At 43.8% G+C, this 16897-nt stretch overlaps 1 protein-coding gene across 2 annotated transcripts in view; it reads right to left on the bottom strand.

The window, feature by feature from the left end:
• Positions 1-10789: 10789 nt before the first annotated feature.
• The window catches only part of DPYSL4 (dihydropyrimidinase like 4), a 30272-nt gene continuing 24164 nt past the window's right edge, over positions 10790-16897 (bottom strand). For both annotated transcript variants that reach the window (XM_083741082.1, XM_083741081.1), the window contains exons 13-14: positions 14430-14601; positions 10790-11488 (exon numbers count right to left, since the gene is read on the bottom strand). In XM_083741082.1, the coding sequence (XP_083597208.1) occupies positions 11397-11488; positions 14430-14601 (264 nt within the window). In that variant the 3' untranslated portion in view covers positions 10790-11396. The remainder of the gene's footprint in view (positions 11489-14429; positions 14602-16897) is intronic.

The following is a 16897-nucleotide window of genomic DNA, read 5'->3' on the forward strand; positions in this document are numbered from 1 at the left end:
TCCAAATTAACCATGTGCACAAAGCAAGGTTTGTTCCTGGCTTAAAGCTTGTGTTTTGTTTGTGGGAGATACACCATGAGCCTGAACTCACATGTAATGCTAAGCTGAACCAAAAACAGTACAGTACATGAATGAAGCAATTCAAAATAGTGCAAAGTGGAAAAGAGAATGCAAAATGGTGCATATAAGACAGAGAGCAGCATATACGGTATATCAATTGGCAGTGGAGGAGCCCTTGGTGGTGCCATCACTGGGGGTTGCCCATTTTGTGTTAACCCATGACAGGGCCTTCTTGGTGGTTGTTTCCCTTTGTGAAATACATTCCCTGCTGAGGTGCACCTTTCCCCCTCATTATTAACATTCAGGAGGAATTTACAAACATCCCTGTTTACACACGTGTTTGATGGCTGAAAGTTACTGTCCCTGGTGACTTTGAATCTATTTGCTGTAGGCTGTAGGTTTTACGTTTTAAGATGTTATCTAAATGTTTTATATATGCTTTTGCTTTGTATTGCTTTATGACACTCTGAGGTCAATTTGTCAGGAGTTCAGCCTACACTTGAGTAGGACCCTGGCAGAGACACATGCCCGACAGACATGTTCTCTCCCTCTTGGTCGATCATTTGGGAGCTTCATAAGCTTTCTTCTGCCTGAACATCACAGCGACCGATGCCAACTGACACCGGCACACTTAGGGATTCACAGAGTTTGTTCATCATGCGTGTGACAGACCTCAGCAACTCAGCATTTTGGCTATCTATTTTATTTACATATAAACACACACGGAGCACTGCAACATGGCTCCCTCTCTCTCTAGCATCAGGCAGCAAAGAGAAAAAGAACAAAGGACAATAGTCCCACATCACGAAACACAGTAGCACAAACATCCTGTCTCCGTCACTTCCCACTCTGTGGAGTCAAAACATACCACATCATGTGAAAGACAAAAATCCCATGACTGCAATCACAGATCAGGAATTCTAACACAATTAAGTGGTTTCCCCAGCTATGCAGGCACTGTTCAGTAAACAGCAAGAGGTGGGAAGAAGGTAAATTGCGATATACCAGTAGATCTCTTGAGTGATTACTAAAAAATAGCAGCAACAAAGAGACTCTCCCTCAAAATTATATGGCTGAAATGAAGAAACCCTGGGGTAAGCAACAATAGATTTTTGTGCAGAAGGACTGTGGACTCTGTTTGGTTCTGATGCTCTAAAGTAATTCTCAGGCTTGGAAATCTTTAATTCTAAATGTCTGTGATTTGTACTCAGCTCTGGGAGATAGATCTCAAGGTTTTAGTTACAACCAAAGTGGATCCTACACTCTTTCAAGTCTGCCCACCCCTTTTCTGTGAGCTTGGGGAAAATCAAAAGGGCACCTGGCAGTAGCCCTAAGGGAAAAGTCTGGGATTTCTTATCCCCTGAATGAGCTTTTTAGAATGAGAAAATGTTCCTCGTTTCTATAATTGTCTTGGCAGATACCCTGACAGTTAGTTGCATTTCTAAAAAATCAAACCAAGTGCAACAAACAGTACTTTGACAGTGCAACCCGGTATATGTCTACTCAGAAGTAAACCCCACTGAGTTCAGTGGGACTTGCTTCCAGGTGTACATGCATAAGATTGCAGTATGACTCTCTCATTCTGGGTGGCGTTTAGGAATTTAGCGAAAAGAGGGAGAAACAAACAGAGAAAGAAAAGTGCAGGCCCCGCCCACCCCTAACCACCCCATCAATTCATGGAATTATTCTGGAGTTTATTCAAGGATGGGCCCCTCTCAGTTCCTTGGTCCTCTTCTGCTGGGATTTTCATGGATCGTTGCTCTTTCCACTTGACCTTTATGACAAGCATAAAATATAACCACCTCATGGCTTCTAGGCAGGGGAAGCTATCATTTCTCATTACCGTTTTCAACAAGATAGGTGGGCTGTGGGTTTCAATGCAGTGGGATATACTGTATGCTTGGAGACCTAGTGTTTTAATGGGGGACAAAGACTGCAAGTGAGATAAGTGGAGAAGGCAGTAGCTTTTCTGGGGCTCACGGCTTACTGTTGTTATTATTTTTGGAAGAGTATAGAGTTGGAAGGGATTCCAAGGGTCATCTAGTCCAACCCTCTGCAATGCAGGAATCTCAACTAAAGCACCCAGGACAGATGGCCATCCAGCCTCTGCTTAAAAATCTCCAAGAAGGGGGTACACTGGGGTAACTGCTCAGTCTTTGGAATTAAAAAAATAAAGAAATAAGAATTCTTTTCAACAATAAGAAAGAAACATGGAGTGCCTTAACAAATAATTTTATTATGGCATAAACTTTCATGGACTAAAGTATACTTCACCAGATGCAGGAAATGAAATCCTCCATTGACATAAAAATACCTACCTGTTACCTACTTACTTGAACAAATACTTGTTCTGTGATGCTTCCCCAGTGTTATTGCCCCCGGTGAGATCTAAGACAACACTGGTCAATGACATTTCAGGCCAATGTTGGTGGCTTTTCAAGCAGTTGTGAAGGCAGCCCTGTATAGGGAAACTTTTTAATGTGAAATGTTTTATGTTTTTATATATGTTGGAAGCTGCCCGGAGTGGCTGGGGCAACCCAATGAGATGGGCAGGGTACAAATAATAAAATTATTATTATTAACTATTATATACGTTTAATAATTTTTTAGGTCAGTGGGATGGTGCAGGGGAGGTAAATAGGCAACATTAAGTAGGACACTAACCGCCAGAAGGCCCTTGGCGCTGGACCTCAGTGTCCGGGTTGGATGATGGGGGTGGAGACGCTCCTTCAGGTATACAGGACCAAGGCCGTATACTTCCCTGCACCGATGTTATACTGTTCAGCATCTGTAAGAAGGGCAGCCTTTGCCAACCTCGTGCTCTCCAGCTGTTTTGGACTACATCTCCCATCAGCCCCAGAAGAGCCAAACAACTGGAGGGCACCAGGTTGACAAAGGATGATAAAATACCTTAAGCTGGGCCTGCTTAGAAATCAGCACAGTGACTTGCTTTAGTTCACAGGGAATATGCAAATACAAGAAGGCAAAACTTTCATCTCTGCTGATTAATTCTTCCGCAGTGTGAAGAGTCCGTTTAAGGCATCTTATCTTTTGATCTACAATCCAGAATCTATCTTGCCAGGAGCCTGCAAAGTGTGTGTGTGTGTAGCGGGTGGAGGAGGGATCTGTCAAAACAAATTAGGGGCAAAGCAGTGTTTGCTCCTTTCTTTCCTCCATTGCATGCAGGCACACTGCAGGTAGCCTTTTATCCTGGAGGCAGCGAGTGCCTTTACAAACAGGCCAGTATGATGAGACAGATTTCCTGTTAATATTTCATTATTAGACCAGGAGGCCTGTAGGAAAGCTTATAAACATGGTATCGTTGGGTAACACAAAAGAAACAGCCATATGCCCCACTATGTATTAACTGGCATCAATCTGCATTGACTGATTTGCATGACACCACCCCATTCCTCAGAATGAAAACAGGATTACCTTATAGTGCAAACTTACATGTGTTAACTCAGAAATAGGTCCCACTTATGCCATTAATTACAGTGGGTCTACTTAGTTGAATGCCACTCATTGAGTTCAGTCAGGGGGCTTACTCCCAGATAATCTGTCTGGGTGAATCTGTCAATTTGGCTTCTCTGAGTTTCTCATTTTTTCCAGCCTTAAATTCACTTCTCCACATCTCCACATTGGTCTGCAAATTCATTTTAAAAAAAGAAGTCCTCATGAGCATTTATCAGCATGGATTGTGAACTTTTCCTAATTTGCACAGGTTTCTATGCCATTTTGCCTAATATGCTAATTCCTGTAAAGCAATTTTTCATCATATTTTTATGCATGCATTTCTGTACATGATACTTGGCTGGAGAGCTTCCCTGCAAAATTTAGAAAAGCACCTATTTTGAATGATGACTGCGTTCTGGTTGCGTATTTTGAGAAGTGCGAATTAAGTTGGTTTCAAAATGTGAAGTTAATCAAATGTCCTCCCCATCTCTACTCCCAGTGGTAAGGTAAAGGTAAAGGTACCCCTGCCCGTACGGGCCAGTCTTGACAGACTCTGGGGTTGTGCGCCCATCTCACTTAAGAGGCCAGGGGCCAGCGCTGTCCGGAGACACTTCCGGGTCACGTGGCCAGCATGACATCGCTGCTCTGGCGAGCCAGAGCCGCACACGGAAACGCCGTCTACCTTCCCGCTGGTAAGCGGTCCCTATTTATCTACTTGCACCCGGAGGTGCTTTCGAACTGCTAGGTTGGCAGGCGCTGGGACCGAGCAGCGGGAGCGCACCCCGCCGCAGGGATTCGAACCGCCGACCTTTCGATCGGCAAGTCCTAGGCGCTGAGGCTTTAACCCACAGCGCCACCTGCGTCCCACACTCCCAGTGGTACCTCAGGTTAAATACACTTCAGGTTACAGACACTTCAGGTCACAGACACCACTAACCCAGAAATAGTACCTCGGGTTAAGAACTTTGCTTCAGGATGAGAACAGAAATCACGCAGCGGCAGCAGGAGGCCCCATTAGCTATAGTGGTGTTTCAGGTTAAGAACAGTTTCAGGTTGAGAACGGACCTGCGGAATGAATTAAGTTCTTAACTAGAGCTACCACTGTACAGGATTGCAGCCTCACATATTCAAAGACAGCTTTGAGATGAGAATAATGCCCAGGGCTGCTCTGCAGAAGTCAGCTGCTCTCCTAAGAGAGGAGCCTATTCTTCCTGATTAGCAAAAGCAGGCAGGTAAAAGTGAGTGAAGGAAAAGGAAAATGCTTTTTACCCATAACTTCAACAAAAAAACAAACAAACACTACCTTGAGCAGCTGTCAAGGTTTGCTTAGTGCTAAGGCCACTTGTCCGTCAGAGGATCTGGTTAGAGGAGCAGATACAATTCAAAAAGAATGCTAACTGCTCATGTCCATTTTGTAAAGCTGCATCCCCTCTCCCCAAGCCACACTACTTCATCCTTTGGTGTTGTTACCTTCCTGGAATGTAACTTTGAACCCTGATATTTCTTCCTTCTTCCCTGTTTGGAGGATAGAGAGAGGCCTGTGACTGTGAGCAGAAACTGTGCGAAGGTAAAAAATTCCATTTGCTGCTTCCCCTACTGTTTCCCTTGTCCCTCCTTCACCACTGGCATGTGGGACCTGAAAGTTTGTGAGAGGAAATCCCATTGCTTAGGAAAAGTTCACCCACTCCTGGTGTAGAGCATCAAATGGGAAAGGTATCTGCAACTTGAAGGCACCTGAAATGGACAGCAGGTAAAGCCTGAAATTAATTTTAGAGGCAGCTACATTCCCTCCAGTGAAGGTTTCTATCTAAAATTGCTGAGGTGGTTTTTTCTTGGGGGGGGGGGGGAGGTCAGACAAGACAACCTGCCACTCTCTCTTAGTGTTGAGTCCCACGTGGAAGTCTAGCTTGGCGTGACAGTCTGTTTGCTCTCTCAGACAGCAATGATGACCTCGTTTCTCAGAAGTTTAATTTTGCCCAGACTCTTCTCTTGCTAGCATTCAGACTTGTCATCAGATGTAGGGGTGCAATGTGCAGCTTGATTAAATTGGCTGAATTTTCCAACAGTGACAATTAATTTATTTATTGTGCCTTCAATTAATCAGGCATGTTAATGGCTAATGCAAGTGCTTATAATAATTGCCAATAGATAGCACTGAAAAGCCATTCCCCCTTTTTTCCTTTTGAGCACTAGGCACCAGCAAATATGAAAAATGCGGAATATTACGAGGACAATGTTTTCCTTAAGCTTTGGAGGCCTGTTCTTGGAAACTTCCAAGATTAACAGCACAAACCAATGCATGCTTTCTCAAAAGTATGCTCCATTGATCTCAATGAGGCTTAACTCCCGGGCAAGTGTACGGTATATGGGATTGCAGCCTAAAATGCAAAAAAAAAAACCCACACTCAAACCCAGTGCAATTAAAAACATACCTTGTGGTTTACTTTATTTTCGTCAATAAGCAATGCATCAATGCAAGTGAAAAAGTGCGAGTCAGCCATTTTAAAAAGCTTATAGGTCAGTGCCTTTGACTTATGCACTTAGTATATATATCCATATAAAATATTTATCATCACTGTTACTTGGGGCTTGCAAAGCGAGTTGATCAAAAATAAAGGCGTTCCTGTTGTTGCAAGTGATCTGAAATAGTGCGAATGTGGGGGAAATGCCTCCTCTATCTTTCACTTTGTTGTTGTTGTTGTTTAGTCGTTTAGTCGTGTCCGACTCTTCGTGACCCCCTGGACCAGAGCACGCCAGGCACTTCTGTCTTCCACTGCCTCCCGCAATTTGATCAAACTCATGCTGGTAGCTTTCAGAACACTATCGAACCATCTCTTCCTCTGTCGTCCCCTTCTCCTTGTGCCCTCCATCTTTCCCAACATCAGGGTCTTTTCCAGGGAGTCTTCTCTTCTCATGAGGTGGGCAAAGTATTGGAGCCTCAGCTTCACAATCTGTCCTTCCAGTGAGCACTCAGGGCTGATTTCCTTCAGAATGGAGAGGTTTGTTCTTCTTGCAGTCCATGGGACTCTCAAGAGTCTCCTCCAGCACCATAATTCAAAAGCATCACTTCTTTGGCGATCATCCTTCTTTATGGTCCAGCTCTCACTTCCATACATCACTACTGGGAAAACCATAGCTTTAACTATACGGACCTTTGTTGGCAAGGTAATGTCTCTGCTTTTTAAGATGCTATCTAGGTTTGTCATTGCTTTTCTCCAAAGAAGCAGGCGTCTTTTAATTTCGTGACTGCTGTCACCATCTGCAGTGATCATGGAGCCCAAGAAAGTAAAATCTCTCACTGCCTCCATTTCTTCCCCTTCTATTTGCCAGGAGGCGATGGGACCAGTGGCCATGATATTTAATTAATTAATTAATTAATGTTCAACTGTTATTGGATTTAATACAAAAATAGGGCAATCGGAAATAGTGGGATGAGCCAAACAAGTGAGCCAAACAAGCCTTTCCTACAGCTCTCTTGTGAGTAGAAGTGGCATTTCTCCCAGCCCAAAAGCACTGACAAGCCTGTTTGGTACAGTGGTTAGTGTGTTGGACTAGCCCCTTGGGAGACCAGGGTTCAAATCCCTGCTCTTCCATGAAGCTCGTGGGGTGACCATGGCCGGCCACTGTCTCTCAGTCTCTCAGCCTAACCTACCTTACAGGGATACATGAGGTGTGTGTGTGTGTGTGTGTGTCTGTCTGTCTGTCTGTCTGTCTGTCTATATTATATATATGTTCTAAACTTATAGATGCTTCCATTACCTTACTTTATGGAAGTTAGTTGTTTGCATCCAGCTCATGTAAGCATCTGATGAAGAACTTCGCATCTCTTGTCATAAATGTACAATCTGAAATGTCTGATATTATGAACTAGGTATATCAAGGGGAGAGATGCCACCACTGGAAGCAGAATGGTTAAATAACTCGAGATTGTCCCTTTTTTGGTATTTCATGCTTGAGATTTTAGCACAGCATCCTGCTGCAGATTTAGTTCTGGTGGTCTCAAAATGCTTTCCATATGAATGAGTACATCTTCTGCTTCGTTTAATTTTCACAAAGCCTTCGACCATTTAGGCACAGCACTTGAATCCCAATTGCAGGACATGCTGGTACATAACACATAACAGCAAACATGTTCAGCATGTAAAAGAACACTGTGCGTCATTTAGGTTTATTTGGAATTGCAGAGATCTGAGGGAGAGAACACCATTTAAAGAGAAAGGGTTGTCTCCAACCAAATTATACTTGGAGTAAAGGTAAAGGGACCCCTGAACATTAGGTCCAGTCGTGGCCGACTCTGGGGTTGTGGCGCTCATCTCGCTTTATTGGCCAAGGGAGCTGGCGTACAGCTTCCAGGTCATGTGGCCAGCATGACTGAGCGCTTCTGGCGAACCAGAGCAGTGCATGGAAACACCGTTTACCTTCCTGCCGGAGCAGTACCTATTGATCTACTTGCACTTTGACGTGCTTTCGAACTGCTAGGTTGGCAGGAGCAGGGACCAAGCAAAGGGAGCTCACCCCATTGCGGCGATTCGAACTGCTGACCTTCTGATAGGCAAGTCCTAGGCTCTGTGGTTTAACCCACAGCACCACCCATGTCCCACATACTTGGAGAAGATCCACTGAAATTAATGGACTCAGTCATGCCTGTTATTTTTTAGTGGTATACCGTGAGGGCATATAATATTGTTTACTATCCAAAACGTTCCAGCTGTGCGCGTATATATATAGATTGAATTTGTCATTAACTGGGATGTTTTTAATTGAAAATTACTAAAAATTATTTACAAAGAAGAAGAAGAATGAATCTGGAACCTCTCTGAACAGCAATTTGGCAGAAAAGGAAATGCCAGGGAGACTAAAATTAGTCTTCCAGCTTTCCCTCCTGAACATCTGATTGTCAGGTTTTGTCTTTTTTAAATGGCTACATGTCTGCGATCCTGGCTAATGGGCAGGGCTGAGGAACTGCATGTAGACCTCCACCTACCGTTGCAGGATACATTCCTATCTGCACATGACTGACATGGCAAAATGGTGTTTCCTTTTCTCAGTCTGGATGTCACGCCTTTCTGGTATACATAGCGTGGCACCAATTTTTCACAAGTGCTTCTTCAGCTGCAAAACGAATGCTGCCCTTTTGCCTTACTTCCCTCGCTCTTTGCTATTTGAAGCCTTGGTCAGTAGCTGACTTAGTGCATTTTTAAAGTGCTTTTTCCTTCTTGATGAGGAGCCCAGCCAATCAGGAATCATATGGTCAACATGATAGTAGTGGTATTATTATTTTTTTGTATTGTTGCATTGCCCCCAAAAGCACTTGGCTATGCAATGACATCATGAAGCCAATTCAAAATGGGGGCGGATAACAGTTGTTCTCATTCCGAAGGGATGAATACTTTTGCCTGTGTTTCCTGGTGCTTCCAGGAAAAACTGATCTAAGGACACTTTTTATAGCTTGATAAATCTTCTGCGGAAAACCATCCCCTCCCCCCTTTTTGCACAGCTGATTTGTGCGGTCAGGGACAGACTCTATACCACTCTTCTTTCTATCATGCCAAGACAGTAATGGGGAAACCTGATTTTTCTTTACCTCATTGTCACAAATTAAAACATTTCAGAGGAAAACCCCAAAGCAGTACCAAATATAAATAAAAGAGACCAGTAATCGAGGACCCATCAAATTGGTACACCCCTAATTTCAACGGGTGTTGAGTCATACTAATTATGCAGAGGTTACCTTAACTCCAATCAATATGAAGACGAAGAGAGGTCAGAATCATTCATCTGGCTTATCATTTAGCTGATTTCGAAGAAACTTTATTGAATGTAAATAACAAAACTGAACAAAAACAAGTCGTTTTGTGTAAACGAGTCACAAGCATAGTTTTATGGAATGATATGGAATATAGAAGATCACTTTCGCTGTACATAGCTTTAAATATAATAAACCTGTTATAAGTTTTATAAAAAGTTCACGGTGTGCTGCTGACCTCCAGATACACCTATTTTCTGGTTTAGAAGGTCTACACTTGGTACTTGGGGAAAAAAAACCTGTATAAATAATTTGTTTTTAAAAAATCCAAGACTAACAAAAGACTAAAAACACACTGGCACTTACACAATTGTGTCCAGGTTCCAGAAATTCAGCTATCTTATTATTATTATTATTTCAAAGTCTAGATGCATGTTTTATACCAGTTCTAAAGTGACACTATGACACCTAATTTCATGAACAATCAGACCACACTTGTATTTTTTATATCCATATCCATGCTGCCACAACGATACTGAGTGACAATGGTTCCTAAAATTATGTTCAAGGATCTACCAATGAGATCTTATAGACATTTTCAATCAATGTCAGTCATAAGCCATTTGTGGCTCGATCTATGGTTACTGGTGAAATTGCAGCTATAAAATTTAGAGCAGTGGTTTCCATATGGCAATCTACCAGATGAAGGAGTCCTAAGGGTCAGGAAGATGTTGGCAGTGAGTTTGAGGCTCACAAGGGCCCATGTAGACATAACACCTAACTATGGTTTGTTGCCTTAATTCTGGTTAAGATCCCACAGTGAACCTGTGACTCAGTGAGCTAAGGGGAAGTATAGAGAGAGATCAGTGAAGCCTGCTTGTCTACCTTGCAAGCAGAGGTGTTGTAAAGATGGGAAGATGCTCTCAACCATGGTTTGTTTGACATGGGAACAGTGGCGTAGCGTGGGTTGTCAGCACCCGGGGCAAGGCAAGTAATTTGCACCCCCTAACCCGTGGATTTGCGCCCCCTAACCCGTGGATTTGCTTCCCCAACCCTAACCCCCAGATGTTGCGCCCGGTGCGGCCGGCCCCCCCTGCACCCCCCACGCTACGCCACTGCATGGGAATGATCACACAACTGTGATTGATTCAAACCAAGGTTTAAAAAACCCATGTCAAATTTTGCTTTTACTTCCTAGTTTGTGGCCAGTCCTTAACCTATGGCTTAACACTTAAGCATGGTCAAAACAAATCCAGGTTAAGCAATATGTCTGCACAGGAGCAAGGTAGGGGAGTATTCCATGTTGTCAGTATAAAAGAAAAAGGAAAGGAAATATAGGAATAAGCTGCTTGTGTTAAAATAGCACAAGGATTCCTTCCCAGTAAAAACTATTTTTGTAGAAAGAGCAGAGATTATTGATAGAAAGCCTCAAAATTGAAATAAGTATTCAGGTATGCCTTGGTTGTAACTTAGCGCACAACTAGCAGTTCAGCTGAACAGAATTTAAAAGTACTTCACTAGAAGGTCACATGCATGTCTCTGGAGATTTGCTGAAAATTGGAGGATATATTTAAAACAGTTGACAAAATCTATACACTGGGGAGGGGTGCACTCATTTTCCACTGAAAGAAGAAACGGTGGGGAATTTTATCCTGAGTAAGAAGGCAAATCGTTTTCATATTCCTGGGATGTGCACTCCCATCCAAGCCCTTTAATTTGGCAGTGTTAAATATCCACATGGTCACTTTTAAAAAGGTTCTTCTTAAGGATCACGGACTCAGTGATTACCGTTTGTAATGCAAGAGGTGCTTGGGGAGTGTAGACAAGGCAGAGTCTTTTAACGATACAGTAATTTTAAAGGAATGTTAAACGCACTTCTACAAACTATCTGCCCCAGCGGGGGGGAAAGAGGGCAAGTGCCACTGATTTCAGTAGGCTATGATTCAAGCAATGGGACTTAAAAGTGTTTCTGACAGTGCACTCCTACACACATCAACTCCAAAGTAACTCTCATCAAGTTCAATGGGGCTTACACTCAAGTAAATGGGTGTAGGATTGCAGCCTGAATGTGCCTGATCATGCCCAGTCAGATCTAATCACAGTTATGTCTGCATAGGGATCAAATATTGAATCATTATGACAGAGATGTAATATTGGAGCGTCCACCCGGGGGAGCAATAATTTTCTGTGCAGTACGTCTTGCAACATGGTCATCGGCTTGAGATCCTAAAAGAAAAATGGCACACAATGGAATACTTACAAATAAGTAAATCAAGAAATGCGTTCATTAATACAACACTGCCTTATTATGAGCATCACATGATTGTTAAGAGAGTATGTCTATGGAGATTTGTTCATGCTGACACAGGAAATGGAATGTGTACATGTAAATCAAGTATATTATTATATTATATTATATTATATTATATTATATTATATTATATTATATTATGTTTTATCTTCTTTTGTTTTATTTTCTTTCACATTTATTACTGCACAATCATTTATCATGAAAATTTTATCATGGAGAATTTTGCCATGTATCATTGGAATCATGCCCTTTGAAAACTGAACCATAATATGCTAATTCCTAAAGATAGGAAATCTTATACTCCTTTATAAGAACATAAGGAAATGAAGGGGGCAGACGCTAAGCACTTCTAAAGGCACGTTAATTTCAGCAGATGAGATTTATGTTTGCGCTTCAGTTCCCCCATTGAAATTAATAAGGTCTGAAAGTACTTAGCTGTCTGGACCATGTCCAAAGGTATTTTCGAACAGCTCTTAATAGCTAAGCATTTAGGATTAAAAGAAGATTAAACACTTCTAGAGTTTCACACTTGGATCGAGTTAAAATAAAATGTGATCCAAAATAATTACAGCATGCTGGAATGAATAATGACATCATTGATCAAAGGAAATATATTATTACTGTTTATGACTTATGAAGCACCCAAAATGCTCTAAGCAGCACACAGAGGTTAAAAGGTAAGACACTTTCTAAAATCTAGGGAGTGATAGTGGTTGCCACTGAAGGTCCTCTTTTGTCCAAATTGCAGGCTTTTAATCTTCAGGATGAACAAGTGCTACTTAAGCCAGAGGGCAGGGAACCCCAAGTCTAGGGGCCAAATGCAGCCCCCATCCTCCCCACTTGGCCCTTAGGAATCTCCCCAGACCACATTCTCTACTAACCCTGCTTTGCTCCCTCCTTGAGTACTTTTGCCTGCCAATAACGTATCCCTGACAATGCCTCTCATTTTCCCAGAGGATATAGAGGAATGTGTAAGTGTGCGGAGAAACTAAGCTATTGTACAAAATTTAAATTTACATTCATTACTCTACCCACTTCTGCCTCCAGCCCTGCCCCATCCAGCTCTGGTGTGTGGACCCCAGAGGATGTGGGCCTGGGCTGAAAAAACTTCCTCACCCCACATATCCGGCTGCTTCCATATCACAAATGTACATTCAAGGACCACTTCCTTGTCCCAAGCCCAAGAGTGATAGGTGTGGAACATGCAATGGGCAGCCCCACCCTGTTCCCTCCCTCTCTTAGTGCTAAGTGATGCCCTTCTGGAGGAGACACTGACTTCTCCTACCCTCTTATGGTTGTCATACAACCATGGCGATGGAGTGCTGCATCCAGTGCTCCATTTGTACCACCCCTTGGGCGCCAAGGGTGGTACATTCCGAGTAAGCTAGTAAGCAAGCCCAATTGGAAAGGGGGCTTAAACCAGGGGTTGGCAACCTTGGCCAGAAGTGGCCCATGGGGGTTGTTTAACTGCCCCATAGACCCCCACCGCCCACTCGGGGACCCCTGCTGCCCGCTCGGTCAGCTCCCATGCTAAACTGGCATGGAGCAGAGCGGGGACCGCCTTCCGCGACACTAACCGGCTTCCCATTGGCTGCAGGAAGCTTCTGCAGCCAATGGGAAGCTGCGCGTGCCTCCTCTGCACCAGAAAGAGCACCAGAAATAGCATTTGTGCATGGCTGCATGTGTGCGCACACACTCCGGCCCACCGCGGCGTCTGCCAGACCATGAACCGGCCCAAGCCACAAAAACTTTGCCGACCCCTGTCTTAAACATTCTCCAAGCAGGCATGAAGCTCCCATTCAATGAATGCTATTTTTGGCAACAGCAGCACAGCACCTGAGTCAATGAGGTGCAAAGGAAAACTGTTGAACAAGGTAAAGGTAAAAGTAAAGGTAAAAGTAAATTAGGTCCAGTCGTGGCCAACTCTGGGGTTGCGGTGCTCATCTCGCTTTATTGGCCAAGGGAGCCGGCGTACAGCTTCCAGGTCATGTGGCCAGCATGACTGAGTGCTTCTGGCGAACCAGAGCAGCGCATGGAAACACCGTTTACCTTCCTGCCGGAGCAGTACCTATTGATCTACTTGCACTTTGACGTGCTTTTGAACTGCTAGGTTGGCAGGAGCAGGGACCGAAGAAAGGGAGCTCACCCCATTGTGCGGATTCGAACTGTTGACCTTCTGATAGGCAAGTCCTAGGCTCTGTGGTTTAACCCACAGCGCCAACCACGTCCCGTTGAACAAGGCACTTGCCTTCAAAAATTGAATTTTGCAAAGTGAGTAACGGTCCACAAACTGGAGTGTCATGTTACTAGGGCCCAACAACCTGGCAGGAGCCACAGGCTGCAAGTCCATACCCAGGTGAGAGTACTAGGCCACAGACTGACCATGCAACCCACTGGTGTGACTGGACCTTAACGCATGCCCACGAAAAGGCACTGCTAGGCCCCCACCGTAGTACAGAGAATGCAGATAAGCTTGCAGCAGATAAAGTGCTTGTGCACCATTGCAGGTGCCCTTAGTCTTGGGTACCAAAGTGTGAGATTAATAAAAACAGCAACAAGTCACCTTAAAAGGCCACATAGCCATGCCAAATGAAGCGTTTAAGATGCAGTCACATCAGTTCAGTCACTAATTCAAATCTTATTTCATGCCTAGCATGTAGCAACAGCAAAAACACAACCCCTAAATTCTAGTACAGATACCACTACTATAAATCTGGCATGGGCTTCAGGTTGTGACACAGATCTTGGTTAATGTGTCAACAAAATGGGAGCTTCCCTTTAAGTCAGCATTCTCTTTATCCAGGCGAATTTGCTGTTTATTTTGTACCACCCCCTTAAAAAAAAAAATCAACTTACCAGACAGGCTGAAGCCTGATTGATGTAGGTTACGGATGGGAGGAACCTGTATTTTGCCTGAACAGGTAGCTATTCTTGAGGTAGGAGTTGGGGCCACAGCTTTAGCAGTTACTATGACATCATGAACTGGTCCATCATAAAGCCCACGAGGAACACCATGAATTTCTGCAAGCTATAAAAAAGTAAGAGGGAGAATCACAGTTGACTGAATGTTTGCTGGTTTTCCTTGGGGTATATTCATAACCAAATGTTTGATGGTTGTCACTAAAACAATGTTAATGGTATTATTATTTTCTCCTGACCAAGTGTTCTCAGTACAGCTGTCTCCCCCTTTCTCCTTGTAATGGGACAGAACTCAACGGAGCAAGACTAAACATTATTACAAGAAGTTAGCTAGAGCTACTCTTCCCCTGAGGAGTATCATTCACACATGCTAGAAGTTAGCTAGAAGTAAGTAATGGTTTGGCCTTGGGCATAGGCACAGAAATGCTGTCACAAGAAACCTTTTAAAGAGGAAGCGTTTTGCATTTTGAACAAGTATTTCTGCTCTGTTGTTCACTTTTCAGATGGTTATATACCCAGACTGACACAAACACAGACATATTTTATAGTGCTGCTGATGATAATAATACACAGTTAAACTATGAAATTCGTCACAAGAAGTGGCAAGGGCCGCGGACTTCGCTTTAAAAGGAGGTTAGACACATTCATAGAGGCTCTCCATAGCTACCAGTCATGATGGCAATATGCTGCCAGTTGCTGGGGAACAACTACGAAGGGGTCATTGTACTTGTGTCCCAGTTTTGGGCTTCCCACAGGCATCTTGGACAACAGGATGCCGGACTAGATTATCCAGCAGGGCTCTTCTGATGCTCTTCCGTTCTGTGTTAATGCTTGCTTTCCAGGAAGTTATTGTTAGACAGGAGGGCAAGGAGGGGAATGTAGACAATCGGGATAAGCGCCTTGAGTATCAAAGGCAACTGCCCAAATGAATTACCATCACGAGCAAGCACTGACTGCCCGATTTGGAGCCCAATTACGGGTGAGTTTGCAAACCTCCAGCTCAGCCTAAATGGAAGTGTATGTTTTGTTGAGAACTTCATTCCTGGGATAATTAAAAATGACAGAGGGCACTGCATCTTTCGCGTACAATGCAAACACAGTTTGATTGGTAGCCTACAGGACTTATAAGTGTTTTTGGCTAAAATCTGACAGAGTTATGAGTGGTTCTTCCTCCCCCCCACCCCATTTCACTCCTTCCAAATGCGTGTAAAAAAATAAGGAAAGGTTCGACGAGGCAGGTAAAGCTAGGACTCAATATATAGCTCCCTATGGATAAAAAAATGGTAGCTACTTTCCAGACAACCCAGCAAGTAAGTAGGTAATGTGCATGGGATGAGATCTTAGCATTTATTTACTGAAGGTTAAGGGTATCATCCAGAGCCCTGAAGCAACTTCTTTCCATGTGTGCACTCCATACACTGAAGGTTCCTACCACCAACTAACCTGCTCTCTTGCAGGCAACCTTCCCACAGACATAGAGGTGTGTGTGTGCTGGAAGATTGTGAGCACCCACGTGTGCATGTAAAGGAAGCTAAGGACCAGGTGGGGCATTGCTACTCACTCATGCAGGCCACCAAAAGGTCTTCTCCAAGGCACCATTGCACATAGAAGAAGTTGTGTTCAAATGCTCCTTAAAGGTAAAGGACCCTTGTGACAATTAAGTCCAGTCGCAGACGACTCTGGGGTTGCAGCGCTCATCTCGCTTTACAGGCTGAGGGAGCTGGCGTTCGTCCGCAGACAGTTTTTCTGGGTCATGTGGCCAGCATGACTAAGCTGCATCTGGCACAACATAACACTGAAACCAGAGCAGTGCATGGAAACGCCATTTACCTACCCGCCGGAGCGGTACCTATTTATCTCCTTACCATATGCCATGTACATGCAACTGTTTGCTATAACATCAACTGCGGCAACCCTGGCAATAAGTAACGTTTAAATGAATAATAGAATTGTAGAGTTTGAAGAGACCACAAGGGTCAACTAGTCCATGCAGAAGTCCTGATCAGGATTGGATTGGGGGGGGGGGCAAGTTGCAATATCCAAACTGGGCCTGAGATGACCTGTCTGCTCCATTCATAACACTGCAACTCCTAACAGTGAATTCTGGGGTTTGGGTACCCATGAGGCTGCAGCCAAAATGAGGTCACTGAAAAACAGGAAGGAGGAATCAGTATGCTCAGGGAACCCCAGATTTGCCACAGAACAAACTTTTTTTTAATAAAGCCCTCCTGGGGGGCAAAGTTCCCCCACAAAATAGCACAATGAGGACTAATCCTGCTCAGTAGCCACAGCTTATAGAATGAAAATGAAAAGAAAAAAAAAGATAAAAAGAGCAGAGGCTGGAGGAGCAGAATGTTCTGCTTGAGGGGGGAATGGTTGCCAGGACTAATCCTGTACCACAGCAC

Source organism: Podarcis gaigeae (assembly GCF_964106915.1).
Source record: "Podarcis gaigeae genome assembly, chromosome: 5".
Lineage (NCBI taxonomy): Eukaryota > Metazoa > Chordata > Lepidosauria > Squamata > Lacertidae > Podarcis > Podarcis gaigeae.